At 35.7% G+C, this 16,967-nt stretch overlaps 1 protein-coding gene across 7 annotated transcripts in view; it reads right to left on the bottom strand.

The window, feature by feature from the left end:
• RICTOR (RPTOR independent companion of MTOR complex 2) overlaps window positions 1-16,967 on the bottom strand; it is a 133,529-nt gene that overhangs the window by 75,127 nt on the left and 41,435 nt on the right. For all 7 annotated transcript variants that reach the window (XR_013532330.1, XM_035291643.3, XM_078365551.1 and 4 more), the window contains one exon: window positions 9,621-9,718. Coding sequence is in view for 6 of the 7 variants with exons in the window: in XM_002745031.6 (XP_002745077.1) it covers window positions 9,621-9,718 (98 nt within the window). In the remaining variant the exon portion in view is untranslated. The remainder of the gene's footprint in view (window positions 1-9,620; window positions 9,719-16,967) is intronic.

Here is a 16,967-nt window from a genome sequence, read left to right as displayed (position 1 = left end):
CCTGTCACCCTGTGAAGAAAGACATCTTCGCTTCCCCTTCCACCATGATAATAGGTTTCCCTAGGTCTCTCTAGCCCAATGGAACTGTGAGTCAATTAAACACCTTTCATTTATAAATTACCTAGTCTCAGGCAGTTCTTTACAGCAGCATGAGAATGAACTAATATACTATGAAAAACACATGAAGAAATAGAAGAACACAGAATGAATTAAAACATGGGCCTCTCATGACACCTCTGCTAATAACCAAGTTGCTAATTAATTTTCAGCCATTAGGTAGCAGTTTCTTCACTACTATTTTTGCCATTACTGATGACATCCCATCTCCTATATAAGTCATTAAAATGTAATTCTGTCTACTCTATTACATAGGCTCATTATTATATATTAAGAGCAAATAAATGACTATGTTTAGAAATTGTTAAACTTTACAAAATGTAAGAATTAGAATAACAGTCACATAAAATGCTAAGTTATTAGACACTACACTTTTCATTAAGTTTTGCACTCCCCATGCCACCCAGGCATTTTTTTAATTGGCTATCAGTCACAATGCCTAGCTGAACATTACCAAATAACATCAGAGTTCATACACGAAGATGCTAAGATAGGGTTCCTCTCTGCTTTTCAAGACTAGAAGTATTATAAATTTTTTTCTTTTTTTATAAAGATGGGGTTTCACCATGATGGCCAGGCTGGTCTTGAACTCCTGACCTCAGGTGATCCACCCACCTTGGCCTCCCAAAGTGCTACGATTACAGGCATGAGCCACCACACCCAGCAAGACTAGAAGTATTAAAGATGATGTATCTTAGTCCTATAGAAAATGTTTATCTGAGAACGAAGCCAACCTGAAAGAAAACAGGAATGAAAAAACAGAGTGGCAGCATGTATTGACACTGTCTCTACCCCTGGGTTATCGTGTCTGAAATCAGGATCCGACATTTGATATTCCTAATTATGTAGGCAAATAACTTCTTTATATTTAAGCTAAGATGAATTAAGTTTGTTGAATTTGTTACTTATAAGCAAGCTAAACATTCAGCATCCTAAGTCCACAATTATTGTATAACATGTTAAACTTTGTATTTTTATTTAAGCAAAACAAATACTATCATATAAACCTTATTTTAAGATAGGTTAAAGGTTTTGATAATGTCACTGGTTTGCCTATTAAAATCCATGTCTATCATCCGTGAATCAATCTGTTCTTTGTTATAATAAATCTACATGACTTTCTTACATAAATACTAAAATATTCAAAAAGGGCTATGAACAATTATATTCTGACAAAGTTACAACAGAACTGTAAATTATCTCCAAGTATTAAAAAAATTGACTATGTTTGTTAAAATGAAGAATTTTTTAAAAATGTAATTACTAGTTAAAACTAGATAGTTCTAAATGCTACTCCCATTTTAGTTGTATTACTCTAAAGGTTAAATAGTTCTTCTAAATAAGCAAAAGAAATAATATGCAAACTTTAAAACAGGTTATCTCACATATTAGAACACCATGGCATAGTCTTTTACATGGCAATTTAGACACACACACTCCCACTCACAGCTACAAAAAAAGTAGACTGATACATATAGAAAGGAAAGCATTCTATGATATATTGGGATGTGGAAAGCAGCAAACTGCAAGTCAATATACATATACATACACATACACATACACATATATACATAGATATACATTTATATACACATATATATAACATTCGCATTTCAAAAATTCTTTTTGCATATATATCTACAGTCATGCACTGCATAATGACTTTTCAGTCAATGATGGATCACATATACGACTGTGGTCCCATACGATTATGAAACTATATTTTTACTATATCCTTTTGTGTTTAGACACTTACCATTGTGTTACAACTGCCTACAGTATCCAGTACAGTAACACGCTGTACAGGTTCATAGCCTAAGATCAATAGGCTACACCATACAGTCTGGATGTGCAGTATACTACACTGTCAAGGACTGTAAGTACACTCTATGATGTTCACAAAATGATGAAATTGCCTAACAATGCATTCCTTGAACATATCCTGTGTAATGGTAAACAAATCATGTATAACTGTATAATAAATGGCAAATAAACTGAGCATACAGTAAACACTTCATTTTGTTTAGCTCATTTAATTCTCACAACTCCGAACACACACACACACACACACATATTTGTACTGATAATTATACTAGAAAAGAATAAATACTTTCTAGTGGTTACCTCTGGAGAGTGGTATTACTGTCAGAACAGGGAGGTGGGTGGGAAGGGTATGAAAGGAGAGAATTTTACTTTTTACCATATATTCTTCTGTAGAATTTTAATTTTTCATACTCAGCCTATACCTTAAAGTTTTTATAAAACAGAAGAAAATAAAGATTCCTTTAAAGCTTATTTTAATATAAACATGAGATTAAACATAGGAAAAGAGAACTTTTAAGATATAAAAGAGTTGAAATATTTTCATCTTTAAAAAGCAGGTCTTTAGATTACGAGCATGTTGTCAGTTTTAAAAATAGAATACTAAGATTATATTCATCAGCAGTCTGTTATACACATTACTTTATCCAGTGAGATGATGTCAGAAGGCAAGCATGGGTGTGTGACATTCACATGGTTAAAGGATCACATCACTAGCTCGCTCTCTTTATACCTTAAAAGGAGGTTTAGTTTTGAAGCTGAAGTAGACCCTATACAACATTTTAACGTTACTGTTCTAGTAAGATAACTTACTCCTTACAGGCTTATACTTAACAACAAAACAAATACCAGTAAAAACAAAAGCTCATATTTAAAATGCATCAGCTTCCCAATCTAATATAATACCATTAATTAAACACATGTTATATGACACACTTTGGAGCAGAGACAGATATGACAGTGGAAAAATAATACATATATTTTTTGTGTTTGAGAAACTCAGTTTAATAACCTAATGTACAATAAATAATAAAGAAAGATACAATTTAGTAGGCATATCTATAAACTAATGGAAACACAAAAGAGGGTGGCCAACTAACTCCACTAGTCCTGGCATCATAATATTCTTATTTTCTTATTCTATAGAGCTATTATTAGAAATTTCTGAGAATTCCTTTTACTCAATAAGCAAATGAATGAATTTATAGGTTTTATTGGAATACTAGTTACCTAAGTATTTATAAACTCAGCTTTCTAACAAATGGAATTCAAGACATAGTACAACTAAATTCAGTGTTTGTGTGGCATATTTAAATAAATTTAATAATAAAATCTACACACACATTTATTTACAGAAGGGGTTATCAACGGGGGCAATTTTTCTCCCAGGGAAAATTTGTCATTGTCTGGAGACATTTCTGCTTGCCACAACTGGTTTGGGGCAAGGGTGCTGCTAGCATCTAGTGGGTAGAGGCCAGGAGCAGTGCTGAACGCCCTAAAATACACTTAGCAGCTTCTCAAAACAAATAATCATCTGGCTCAATTTGTTAGTAATGCCAGCATTGAAGAACCCTGATTTACAGTAACAGTTTACCAATTGACAATTCAAGCCATTAAGCAGACTCATCATCTTACAGTCAGCCAAAAAATTAGAGAAGTGGCAAAAAGAACAGAAAAATCACAAAAACCAAACATGAGGTTGAAAGGCACTACCTGTTACAGAGCATCTATTATGCGCCAGGCACTAGACTGAGACTTTGCCTCTAAAGACAGCAAGATTACCTCTGAGGAAAGAAATCTGCCCAAGATTGCCCTGCTAGTTAATCACAGTTGGGCTGCAAGTCTCCATCTGTTTGACCTAAAGCTCATGGTTTTCCCAGTATATCACTAAGCAGCCAAAACAGATTTTATCAAGTCCAAACTTCATTGACTTTATTCATGGGACAGCCATGAATATATGTATTAAATATATGAATATATGTATTTAAAAATATATGTATTTTTTTGAAGATTTATTTATTTATTTTTTCTTTTAGCTCCTCTCTGAATCAGATTTTTATAGCCACCCTACTGATCATTAGGGATTTGTAAACTATTACCCAGAAAGAAGGTCCGTGGAGCTAAGGCCTCAGAATCCTACCCTCAGAACACCAAAGTCTGGACTGTCAGAGAGCACATGCTAGTAACAGGAGGCTGGCAAAGGTGGCCAGCTCCCGTGCCTTGACATGCATGTGTTTTTACCTCCCGCTGCCTGGGAGCATCCCTCTGGGAGGAGTCCTGTTAAGAGCACCACAGACACTGCTATTCCATGGAGAAACGTTTTACCTTGACAACACATACTGAACATGAACACAATAAACATGGAGGGAAGCTCGGGCTCAGCCAGGAAAGCTGCCACAAGGAAGACATTTGGAACTATCCAGGGGTAGTGTCAAACACTAACACCATATTTACAAGTCTAATTTGGAACCTGGCCCCCCCCCCGTTTTTTTTTTTTTTTTTTTTGAGACAGAGTCTTGTTCTGTTGCCAGGCGCCAGGCTGTAGTGCAGTGGCGCAATCTCAGCTCACTGCAACCTCTGCCCCCTGGGTTCAAGCAATTCTCTTGCCTCAGCCTCCCGAGTAGCTAGGACTACAGGTGCACTGCGCACCACCACGCCCAGCTAATTTTTGTATTTTTTAGTAGAGACGGGCTTTCACCACATTGGCCAGGATGGTCAGATCCTGACTCTGGGTGTACTCACTCTTAGAATAGCCAAATTCTAGTAAGTTTGGCTATCAGGATTTTAAATTAATAGCAATAAAAGGGACTGCTACAAAGCTGGCACCAAGGCCAGAGGGATATACGAAAATCAATTTTTTTTTTTTTTTTTTTGAGACAGAGTCTCACTCTATCACTAGGCTGCAGTGCAGTGGCGCGATCCCGGCTTACTGCAACTTCCCTTTTCCAGTTTCAAGCAATTCTCCTGCTTCAGCCTCCCAAGTAGCTGGGACTACAGGCGCGTACCACCACGCACTGCTAATTTTTTGTACTTTTAGTAGAGACTGGGTTTCACCACATTAGCCGGGATCGTCTCGATCTCTTGACCTCATGATCTGCCCGCCTTGGTCTCCCAAAGTGCTGGGATTACAGGCATGAGCCACCGCGCCCAGCCTAATTTTTGAAGGACATGGTAAAATAAAAAACAAGACTATAAAAAGTACAAAAGTCTACAGCCTTCATTATAGAGATACATCACTGCATACTCTACAGTTGTACAACATAGAAAAGGAAGTAGAGGGAACTGAGAAAAGGAGGAGGCAGAGAAAGGGGACAAGGAAGGCTGAAGAATGAGAAGATAATGGGGAAGGAAGAGGTAGAGAAGGAATTAGAAGCAGCAGAAATGCCAGTAGAGAGTGGGGAAGCACAAATCAAGAAAGAGAGAGCAGGCAGAGTGAATAACAGTGAAATACTATGGGAGAAATTTAGACAGAAAACAAGGAAATTGAGGAGAAAAGAAAAAAGAAAAAAAAAGGGAAACTAATCCTAATGCAAGAGAACCTGGGACCCAGACAGAAATAAATAACGAATGAGAAGGGAGAATAAGAGGTGTTCAACAGATTCCTAGAAATGAAGGTTTTGAAGTCACTACTGTTCCAAAAAGCCGTGTCTCTTCACTGTCCAATGTCGTGTGTAGCTATGAGTCTCAAGTAGCTATGAGCACTGGAAGTGTGACTAGTTTTAATTAAAATTTGTTGAATTATAAACTATAAACGTGCTTTCAAATCTTTAGTATGAAAAACAGTTAAATAACATTTAATAATGTTTTATACTAATTACATCAAATGATAATGTTTTAGATATACTGGTTTAATAAAAATACTAAAGTTAATGTCATGTTTCTTTTTACTTTTTTAGTATGGCTACCAGAAAATTTAAAATTACCTACGTGGCTCACATTATATTTCTATTAGGCAACACTATTCTAGATTTTTAAGATTGCTGTAGGACCCATGCTGGTAACAAAGTAAAATAAGAGAAATTATTGCCATTCTTACCTCCATCCCCAACTTTCAGAATCCTAGTTGGCAAGAGTTATGGAACTGTATATCTAGGTGTCCAAATCTGGTTATAACAGTAATCATAATTGCAAACAGGACACAGACTTCTATTATAATTGTTTTTAAAAGTTAAAACCAAGCAAGTAAGGCTAATTTGAATTGAGTGAAGATTGGTGAAATAAAACTATAAAATTTAATAAAAGGCAATGAAACTAGAAGATGCATTTTGCAACCCTGGAACAATGTCAGTGTCTTAAAGATTTGACATTATCTCATGTTGAAGAAAGATGTTTGAAGAGTTTCATTATGTTCACACACACACATAAAATATATAAACATGTTTTTGAGAGTCCATTCTCGAGTATTTATTTAATGTGTTTAAGAGCTGTTTTTTTAAAAAAAAACTTTCTCATCCCTCATATAAAATCATTTTCTCATCTCTTATATATATTTTTTTAAAAAGCCAGAATATTTTAAAACTTCACTAAGGAAAAATACCTATGTACTTGCTTCCCTAGCTATAGAAAAAACCTCAACCTATTTTTATTGCACAATACTATATGAAAAAAGCGATTTTAATACATAGAGACTATATTCTCATCCCCTTCTATTTCTATGAAATAAAAAATCAAATCCAAGCCACAGTCCAACTACTTAATAAAGAATATTTGGAAGGATTAAAACAACGCTGCTCAAACTTGAATGTAAACATACATTTACTTGAGAATCTTTACTAAACTCTAGATCCTAATTTAGTAGGTCTGGGATGGGGCTAAAATAGTACGCTTTCAAACAAGCTTCAAGGCAATACCAATACCAATGAACTGTGGGTCATATTTTGAGTAGCAACAGGTTAAAACATGAAATAATTCTTTCATTAAAAACAATTTATAATTAATATACTAAAAGGTGGAGGGAATGTTATTCAAAAGACCTATTCTGTTTTCTATTTTAGGGTATCACCTAAAATAGCAGGCATTTTAGTTTGCCTGAATTGTCTGTCCAGCATTACAAGGCTGAGAAACATACCAATCTATTCATCAATCTCAAGAATTCTGGGCTGGTATTAGAGATCAAGTCAATGTTTATTTGGGACCAGGGTCCCCACAATTTAATTTGGGATCTAATTTAGATCCAAATAATGAGTATACAACATCAGGAAAAGAAGACGTTCTAATACAGTTCTTTGGGGTTTATGGCTGTATTTATGAAATATGGCACACATATTTACTTACAGATACTTACAAGCATACTTCACTTTACATGTTGAAGATCTGTGGTAAACCTGCATCAAGTAGGTTAATTGATGCCATTTTTCCAAAAGCATGTGCTCAACTTTGTGCATATCTGGCAAATTTTGACAATTCTTACAATACTAAAAATGTTTTCATTATTATCTGTAAGGGTGATCTGTGATCAGTGATCCTCAATGTTACTATCATCCTTATTTTGGGGCACCATGAACTGCACCCATGTAGGATGATGAACTTAAACTGCTCCACCAGCTGGCCATTCCTGTCTCAATCTCTCTCCTTAGGCCTCCCTATTTCCTGAGACACAATACTTAGTAAAACTGGACTAATTAATAACCTCAGAATGGCCCCTAAGTGTTCAAGTGAAAGGGAGAGTCAACCAACTCTCACTTTAAAGTACAAGTTAAAGACTGAGCTTAGTGATGAAGGCATGCTGAAAATCCAGACAGGCCTCTTGTGACAAACAGGTAGCCAAATTGTGAATGCAAAGGAAAAGTTCTTAAAGAAAATTAAAAGTGCTAATCCAATGAACACATGAATACTATGAAAGCAAAACAGCCTTACTGCTGACCAAGTTTTAGTGGTCTAGACAAAAGATAAAAGTAGCTACCAACATTCCTTTAAAATAAAGCCTAACCCAGAGCAAGCACGGCCCTAACTTTCTTAAATGTTATAAAGGCTGAGAGAGGTGAGGAAGCTGCAGAAGAAAAGTGTGAATGGTTCATGAGGTTAAAGGAAAGAACCCATCTTCATAACATAAAATGGCAATGTAAAGCAGTAGGTGCTGACGAAGAAGCTGCAGCAAGTTATCCAGGAGATCTAGCTAAGATCACTGACCAAGGTAGCTTTGTCTGTGCTTTATAAATGGAATAAAGCGTGGATGACAGCACATCTCTTCACAGTATGGTTTACAAACATTTTAAACCTACTGTTGAAAAAAACAGTATTTACTATTGCTCAGGGAAAAAAAATTTCTTTCAAAATATTACTGCTCATTGACAATGTACCTAGTTACCCAAGAGCTCTGATAGTTGCAAGGAGATTAATGTTGTTTTCATGCTTGCTAACACAACTCCATTCTGCAGCCCATGAATAGGGAACTGGGGAATAATTTTGATTTTTAAGTCTTATTTTAATCAAATACATTTTGTAACACTACAGCCTCCATAGATAGTAATTCCTCTAATGGATCTGGGCAAAGTAAATTGAAAACCTTCTGGAAAGGATTCACCACCAGATGCCATTAAGAACATTCCTGATTCATGGGAGGAAATCAAAGTCTCAACACTAACAGGAATTTGGAAGAAGTTGATTCCAATATTCATGGATGACTTTGAGGCATTCAAGATTTCGTGGAGGGAGTCACTGAAGACGTGGAAGAAATAGCAAGAGAACTAGAATTAGAGGTGGATCCTGAAGATGTAACTGAATTGCTGCAATCTCATGAAAAAGCTTTAATGGATATAGAGTTCCCTCTTATGGATGCACAAAAAAAAAAGTTTCATGAAATGAAATCTATTCCTGGTGAAGAGGCTGTGAACACTGTTGAAATGGCAACAAATAATTCAGAATATTACAGAAAATTAGCCGATACAGCATCGGCAGGGTTAGAGAGGATTGACTCCAATTTTGAAAGAAGTTCTACTGTGGTTAAAAAGCTATCAAACAGCATTGCATACTACAGAGAAATCTTTCATGACAGGAAGAGTCAATGCAGCAAACTTCATTGCTGTCTTATTTTAAAAAGTTGCTACAGTCACCACAACCTTCAGCAACCACTAATCTGATAAGGCAGCAGCCATCGACATTGAGGCAAGTTCCTCAGCCAACAACAACAACAACAAAAAACAACAATTTGCTGAAAGCTCAGATGATTGTATTTTTTAATTGATATTTTAAAATTAAGGTACATGCATTTTTTAAACATGTTATTGCACACTTAATGGACTACACTACACTATAAACATAACTTTTATATTCACTGGGAAACAAAAAAAAATTAATGACTTGCTTTATTGCAACATTCACTTTATTGCAGTGGTTTAGAATCAAACCCACAACATCTCCAATATATGCCTGCACCATGTATCATCAAGTAAAATGAGAAGGCAAAATACATCCTTATATGAATAAAAGGTTGAATTGCAAGTTTCTCAGTTATTTTATTCTTTTCTGAATCTACCATATTTTCTATAACAAATATATAATTCTTCCATAACACAAATAAAAGTTTAAGATACACAGGACAAAATCGATGAGAAGCAGGAAAGAAAAGCATTAATGCTGTGTGAATACACAAGAATTTACATTTAATGACGGCCGAGAAACATCTAGTAAGTGTAGTAAGGAACAAAGAATTTTAGATAATAATAAAAATTCAAGTTACTTACCTTAGTAAAGTTATTCAGATGGCCTAGCTTTCTCATATTTGATACTCCTTGCAATTTGGCCACATTTTGGAGAATCTCTCTTAAGTTATCAGAAGGTTCTAGAAGGAAAGACAAGACAATTTAACATAATTTTATGAGTATTTTCCTGATCAAACACATAAAACATGCAGTATTAAAACTTCACAACTTTGGCTCTTGGTTTCAAGTCTTACCCTCCACCCTAAATCTATTAATTTAAGTGACTTCTAAGTCTCTGGGACTCATCCAATTAACTTTACATCTCTACTCCTCTATACCTATGGTCTACCTCTATATCATTGCCTGGAATTACTCAACCACAAAATCTTATATCTTGCTATTATTTGAATGTGTTCCCCTAAAGTTGTGTTGGAAACTTAACCACTAATGCAAAAGTGTTGAGAGGTGGGACCGTTAAGAGGTGATTAGGTTATGAAGGCTCTGCCCCCAAGAATGGATTCTTAAGGAGGGAATGGGTTGATTATCACCAGAGTGGGTTTGTTATAAAAGCTTTTGGCTCCCTCTTGAATGTACCCTCCCAACCTTGCTTGTGCTCATGCTCTCACAAACATCTCTCCCCTCACCCCACCTCCAGTGCTCTCTTGACCTTCCAGCATGGGATGACAAGGCAAGAAGGCATTTATTAGATGAAGGTCCCTTGACCTCAGACTTCCCTGCTTCCAGAATTGTGAGAAATAAATCTCTGTATTTGATAAATTGCCCAGTCTCAGAATTTGTTACAGCAGTATAAAACAGATAAAGAAAAACCTCAACATCACAACTTTCATTTGATAGCTGCTTAATAGCATGGCTACAATGTAGTAAAAGGAACCAAATATACTGTCCCTGTTTCAGTAAACCAAAAAATTAGATAAAATATACATATGGTTCAGGACTTACAATGGTTAGGCTTAATCTTTCAATTTTACATGGTGCGAAAGCAATACATATTCAGTAGAAACTATACTTCAAAAACCCATAAAACCACGGTTTTTCAGTGTAGTACTCAATATATTACATGAAATATTCAACATTTTATTATAATATAGGCTTTGTGTTAGGTAATTTTGCCCAACTGTAGGCTAATGTAAGTGTTCTGAGTATGTTTAAGGTAGGCTAGGCTAAACTAAGATGTTTGGTAGGTTAGGTATAGCAAATATATTTTTGACTTAAGATATTTTCAACTTACGATGGATTTATTGGGATGTAACCCCATCAGCGAGCTGTGGAACTTTAAGCTGCTTAACATATGTGTAAATAGAAACCCCAAATAAAAGAAAGAATTGAGGAATAGAGCAATTACTTGAAGAAATGATGGATAAAGGCCACCCAGCCTGCCCAGCCTCTTGCAAACGTGGTCCTCATCGCCTGCCAGCTGCTGCCAGTGGTGTTTCTGCTGTTGTACTGCTCTATCCTGTGCAACTAGAAGGCCATCTAAATGCCCTTGCATCAGACCCACGGGGGGAACTGGAAGTTGCTGCTGTTCATTGTCCTGTGTTGCATCTTTTAAAGGCCCAGCTGCCCCAGAGCAGCACCTTCTGAGCCATACACTATTACCTGATAGTTGTGGGACAAATGGAGGTGGCATGCAGCCAGGTGGTGGACTATTTGAAGGGAGACACAAAACTGCTTCTAACAAGTGACACAGGAACATCTTCAACTAACAAAATCATCAGACAAACTTAACCATGAATGGTCTGAAACCCATTCACCCTCAAGATGCTTTCCTGAGCACCCACTTTGGGATAAACTTGCTGCAACTGAAGAAAAGAGTGTATTGTCTAGTAATTTGGAGCTTCACCTGAAAGGACTCAAATCCTCCTTATAAGAGAGAAAAAGAACCTAATAAAGTCATCTTTGCCAAAAAAAAAAAAAAAAGAAGAAAACTTTCCAAATTTGATGAAAACAATAAACCAATAAAATGCTCAACAAGCCCCAATCACAAGAGACATGAAGAAAACTAGACTGAGGCAGATTATAATCAAATTGCCCAAAACCACTGATAGAGAGAAAATCTTAAAAAGTAGATTTTTTTTTTCAAAAATTAGACAGACAATAGAAAAAAAAAAAAAAAAAAAAAGATAATGGCAGATTTCGTGTCCAAAACAGAAGAGAGTAAAGCAACACCTTTAAAGAAATGAAAGAAAAAAACGCTTTAAAAATATACTTGCTCTACAAAAACAAGCCAGGAAAACTAGACCTAGGCAGATTATAATCAAATTTCTCAAAACCACTGATAGAGAAAATCTTTAAAGTAGCCAGATTTTAAAAAGTTACATAGAGAAAAGCAAAAAAAAAGAAGATTTCTTGTCCAAAACGGAAGAAAGTGAAGCAACATCTTTAAAGTAATGAAAGAAGAAAATGCTTTAAAAATATACTTGCTTTATACAAACAAGCCATGGATATGGCCTTGCAGGCAGCAGTTTGCCACCTCTGGAACAAAGTGTCCATTTCCTCAGATAGCTATAAGGTATTCTATTTAAACCTTCACCACCCTATTGGTTTTAATAAAAACAAAAGCACAATTTAAAAAATACATTACCATGTTTTTGATATTTTAAGAGCCGTATGACTTCCCTTGAGACTTTTATCTGTTATCACAAACCCAAGGAACTGTTTGTTTTCAATTAATGTTTTCCTCACCAAATGAAACTGTTTGCATTGTCCTGTTTTACATTTAGCTTCTGTCTGCCTATCTTACTCCATTCTGCTGTACTGGGTGTTGTCTATGACAACAAATGTGGTGTCAAAGCACTAAGTACACTACTTAGCTATTTCCAATTGCTTTGAAGTTGCTACATGCTGAGACCCATCATTTGATTTTCATGAGATGAAATACTTTTAATGTGAATAAAATTCAATCTTAAGTGATTTAGTGTGGCAGTCCCCAACCTTTTGGACAACAGGGACAGCTTCTGTGGAAGACAATTTTTCCATGGGGCAGGGGTGGGGGTGGTTTTGGGATGAAACTGTTTCACCTCAAATCATCAGGCATTAGATTCTCATAAGGAAGGCGCAACCTAGATCTCTCACATGTGCAGTTCACAATAGGGTTTGTGCTCCTGTTAATAATTTAATGCTGGTGCTGATCTGACAGGAGGTGGAGCTCCAGCAGTAATGCTCACTCCCCGCTGTTCACCGCCTGCTGTAGAGCCCAGTCCCCACCAGGCCACAGACCTGTACCAGTCCAGGCTCAGGGGTTTGAGATTTCCAGTTTAGCATATGTCTTTATACTTAATGATTTGGGGAAGTTATCTTAAAAGTCGAATGATCCATCACTGAGACTGGATGTATTAAAAAGAATTACAAGGGGCCATGAAGAGGTTGCTGTTAAGTATTTAGTAATGCTTTTCACTATTATAAATTTTATCTGTTTGAAAAGACTGTGGGAGAAAAATTATAAGCAAGTCAATGGCATTAAGATGATTTAACTGCATGGGGGGAAATGCATGGGGGGAAATGCCAGTTATAGGTGGTGGGGAGGAAGGCAGCAAATCACACTGCCATGTGTGTACCTATGCAACAATCTTGCATGTCCTTCACATGTACCCCAAAACCTAAAATGCAATTTAAAAAATAAATAAAAATAAAAAATGATTTAACTATATATATATTTGAGAATTTCATAAAAATTAAATAACAACCTTTAGATAATTTAGGACCTATGGCAGTTTGCAAAGTCAGGGCTGAGGCTCATAGAAGCTATTGTGAAACTCACCTCATGGAAATGCATAATCTAAACATTTTACTTCAATTTATCATTACCTTGTCAGGCACCAAACAGTAAGATTTACTCAAATGACAATATAGTTACTGCTAGCTAATGATCTAACAGGACTAATAGTTACAATTTGAAAAGATATATTCCTCACAAAGTTTTGCAAATTTTAAAATACTATTTTCTGGGTATAAACTGATTGCAGACTTTTTTTAAGAAACCACAATCTTCTTACGAAGCCAATCTCGTTTAAGTGTATTCATTCAACAAATATTAACTGAATGGCTATTATGATCAGGTACTGTTTTAGGTACTGGAAATATAACAACCAACAAGACAACTCCATCTCTAATACATCTAACAGAAGTGGAAGAAAACTGATGACAACAACAAATGGCATGCACATAATTTAAAAATTGACAGGTGTTGATAACTCAGCAATGAGTCAAATGTTTGCCTAATGAAGATGTTTTCTTTCTTAACCCACCAAAATGAACCAGGCTTTCTCCTTCCTTCTCCTCAAAGCTTTCTCCTTTATATCACTACCTAGAACCTCCATCTCCCAGACAGTATGTGACTTCCCAAATCAATTAAAACAGTATTAGGGCCATTTTAGACACTAAACTACTATCTAACATTCATGTGGTACAATGTTGCTCTGAGGAACTTTTTAACTTGCAATAACAGGTTAAAGTTTCCCTGGTAATAAAATGAGAACTCTCCACTTTCTTCTTTACCTGCTAGACCAGGGACTGGAGAACATTATTCTGTAAAGGACCAGTATTTTAGACTTTGCAGGCCGTAAGTCTCTGTTGCAGCCATGCAACTCTAATAAAAGCAAGTATAGAAAATGTAGTTTTTATGTATATTAGTTCAGTATGCTGTAAAACTAAGTAATGGAGACTGAATGGCTTATTATACAACAAAAACTTATGTCTCACAGTTCTGGAGGCTGCAAGTCCAAGATCAGGGTGCCAGCATGGTCAGGTCCTGGTTCCTCTTTCAAGCCGCAGACTGCCAATTTCTCACTGCCTCCTCACATGGTGGGAAATGGAGCTAGAGAGCTCCCTGGATTCTCTTTTATAAGGGCACTAATTCCATTTGTGAGGGTTTCACCCTCATGATCTAATTACCTCCCAGAGGTCCCACCTCCTAATATCAATACATTATGGGTTAGGGTTTTGACATATGAATTTTTGAATGACACAAACATTCAGTCCATTGCACTGTTTCAATAAAACAAACATGGCTCTCGAATTGCAGTCTGTCACCCTTCATGCTAAATAGTCAGAACCTAGAGTGGTGAGGAAGCTGAGATTGATGTGGTTTTTACATGAGGGATAGGATGAATCGATACGGAAATAGCAAAAAGAAATTTAAAGAGAGGTTTACCTGTCTCTCTTTCTTACTATTCTCAGTGTTTCCAACTTTCCTTCTCTAAAACCGTCTACTGATAACAGCAATATGTGAAAAGTATAAAGTGAGAAATGAGATAATCTAAGATGATATTCTCTGAAGTCTTAAAGTTTCGAAAACCATAGCTGTATGAGAAAAAGGGTAAAAACAACCGGACACAGTGGCTCACACCTGTAGTCCTATCTACTCAGGAGGCTGAGGAAGGAGGACTGCTTGAGCCCAGGAGGTCAAGGCTGCAGTGAGCAGTGATCATGTCACTTGTACTCCAGCCTGGGCAACAGACAGAGCAAGATCCTGTCTCAAAAAAGAAAAAAAAAAAAGGAAAAATAAATGTGGGTAACTTGCTATGATAGGTAACCACTCAAATGCAAATAAACAAAATACAAAGAACTACCAGAATTACAGTGAGTCTTTTCCTCATATTGTATAGACAGTAAATCCTACATGTATTCCTGATGAATCTCTCTGGAGGTAATGCAACAATTGCAGTCAATTCTAAATATCCAGTAATTTAATATCTTCAATTGTAGAGCTGAACACAATTGATTTCAACCTTAATTTCATCCGTCTTCTCCTGTCCTTCCATTGAGGAGCTGCCTATTCCACTTGTGACATTATAGATACTTTGTGGAATTGTTTTTAATAGATCAGTTAAAAATATAATGTATTGCTCTCACATACTAGTTACTGCTTATGATAATAATAATTATTATTATTATTATTTTCTTTAAGACAGAGTTTCGCTCTTGTGGCCCAGGCTGGAGTGCAATAGCGCGATCTTGGCTTACTGCAAACTCCACCTCCCGGGTTCAAGGGATTCTCCTGCCTCAGCCTCCCAACTAGTTGGGATTACAGGCATGTACCACCACACCTGGCTAATTTTGTATTTTTAGGAGAGACAAGGTTTCTCCATGTTGGTCAGGCTGGTCTCAAACTCCTGATCTCAGGTAATCTGCCCGCCTCAGCCTCCCAAAGTACTGGGATTACAGGTATGAGCCACTACATCTGGCCTTAGTTACTATGTATTAAGAAAAACAAAATGCAGATTTAGAAGAAAAACCAAAACATCACAAGATTTATTTTCTTGATTTTACACTGCCTTATATGTTTTTGGAAATGAGGATTATATAAAACTTTGAGTATAGCTGAAAAGAGACAGGGTTAATAATTTCCCCCAAGTAGGTAACACATGGCAATTCAAGGATTCTTGAAATTAGGAAAGTATATACACCAAAAATATTTTCAGAGAAGTTAATTTTAGGTGGTAAAAATTACTGATTTATTTTCATGCCTTGGACTGTATTTTCCAAGTTCTCTAAATGAGTATAAGAAACGTGTACAAAATGAAAAGAACTGAAAAAAAAAAAAGAAGACTTCATGGCTGTGACTATATTAAAATAATTAATCTCTCTACATTGCTTTTATAAGTAAAAATGGAAAAAGTTTAAAATAAATATAATAAATTTAAGTGTAACGTGTTTTATATGTGCTTATCATCTATTGCGTGGCACGTACATAGTATTCACTGAAGTATTTATATATTAATGTCACCATAAGTTACATGTATTCATGTTGAAGTTTGTTTTTTTAGAGACTTCTGATGTTACATTATTTTGTAGACGTTTTGAAAAATTAAGTCAAAGAAAAGTTTTAAAAATTATTAACACTTCTACCCTGAAGAAGCATTTTTACATATCAATGTTAAATATTTTTCTAAGTATACTGAACAATAGAAAGCAATTTTCATTAGTATAAAGTTAATTATCTGACATGATTATCTAATCCTCTGCTCATCAGACTATTAAGAAAATGAAAAGACAATCCACAAAATGGGGAAAAAACATTCACAGCAGAAACATCAGACAAGACTTCAGTAACTAATATATAAATATCATCTACAAATCCACAATATAATAACCCACATAAAAACAGGTAAAAGATTTAATTAGATATGAAAGGATAAGGGGCCAAAAAATATGAGAAAAAGTGCCTAACAGGAAAATTAAAAGCACAGAATTACCATTACACACCTATAATAGCTAAAATCAAGAAGACTGGCAACATCAAATGTTGGAGGGGCAATGGAACAAATGGAATTCTTATACACTATTGGAGAAGTAAGAAATGTTACAACCACTTTAAAGAACTGCTAGCAACATACATCTGTCCATATCATGATTCCATAATTTCACTCT

This window comes from Callithrix jacchus, chromosome 2 (assembly GCF_049354715.1).
Source record: "Callithrix jacchus isolate 240 chromosome 2, calJac240_pri, whole genome shotgun sequence".
Lineage (NCBI taxonomy): Eukaryota > Metazoa > Chordata > Mammalia > Primates > Cebidae > Callithrix > Callithrix jacchus.
This window is presented reverse-complemented; position numbering and strand designations above follow the sequence as displayed.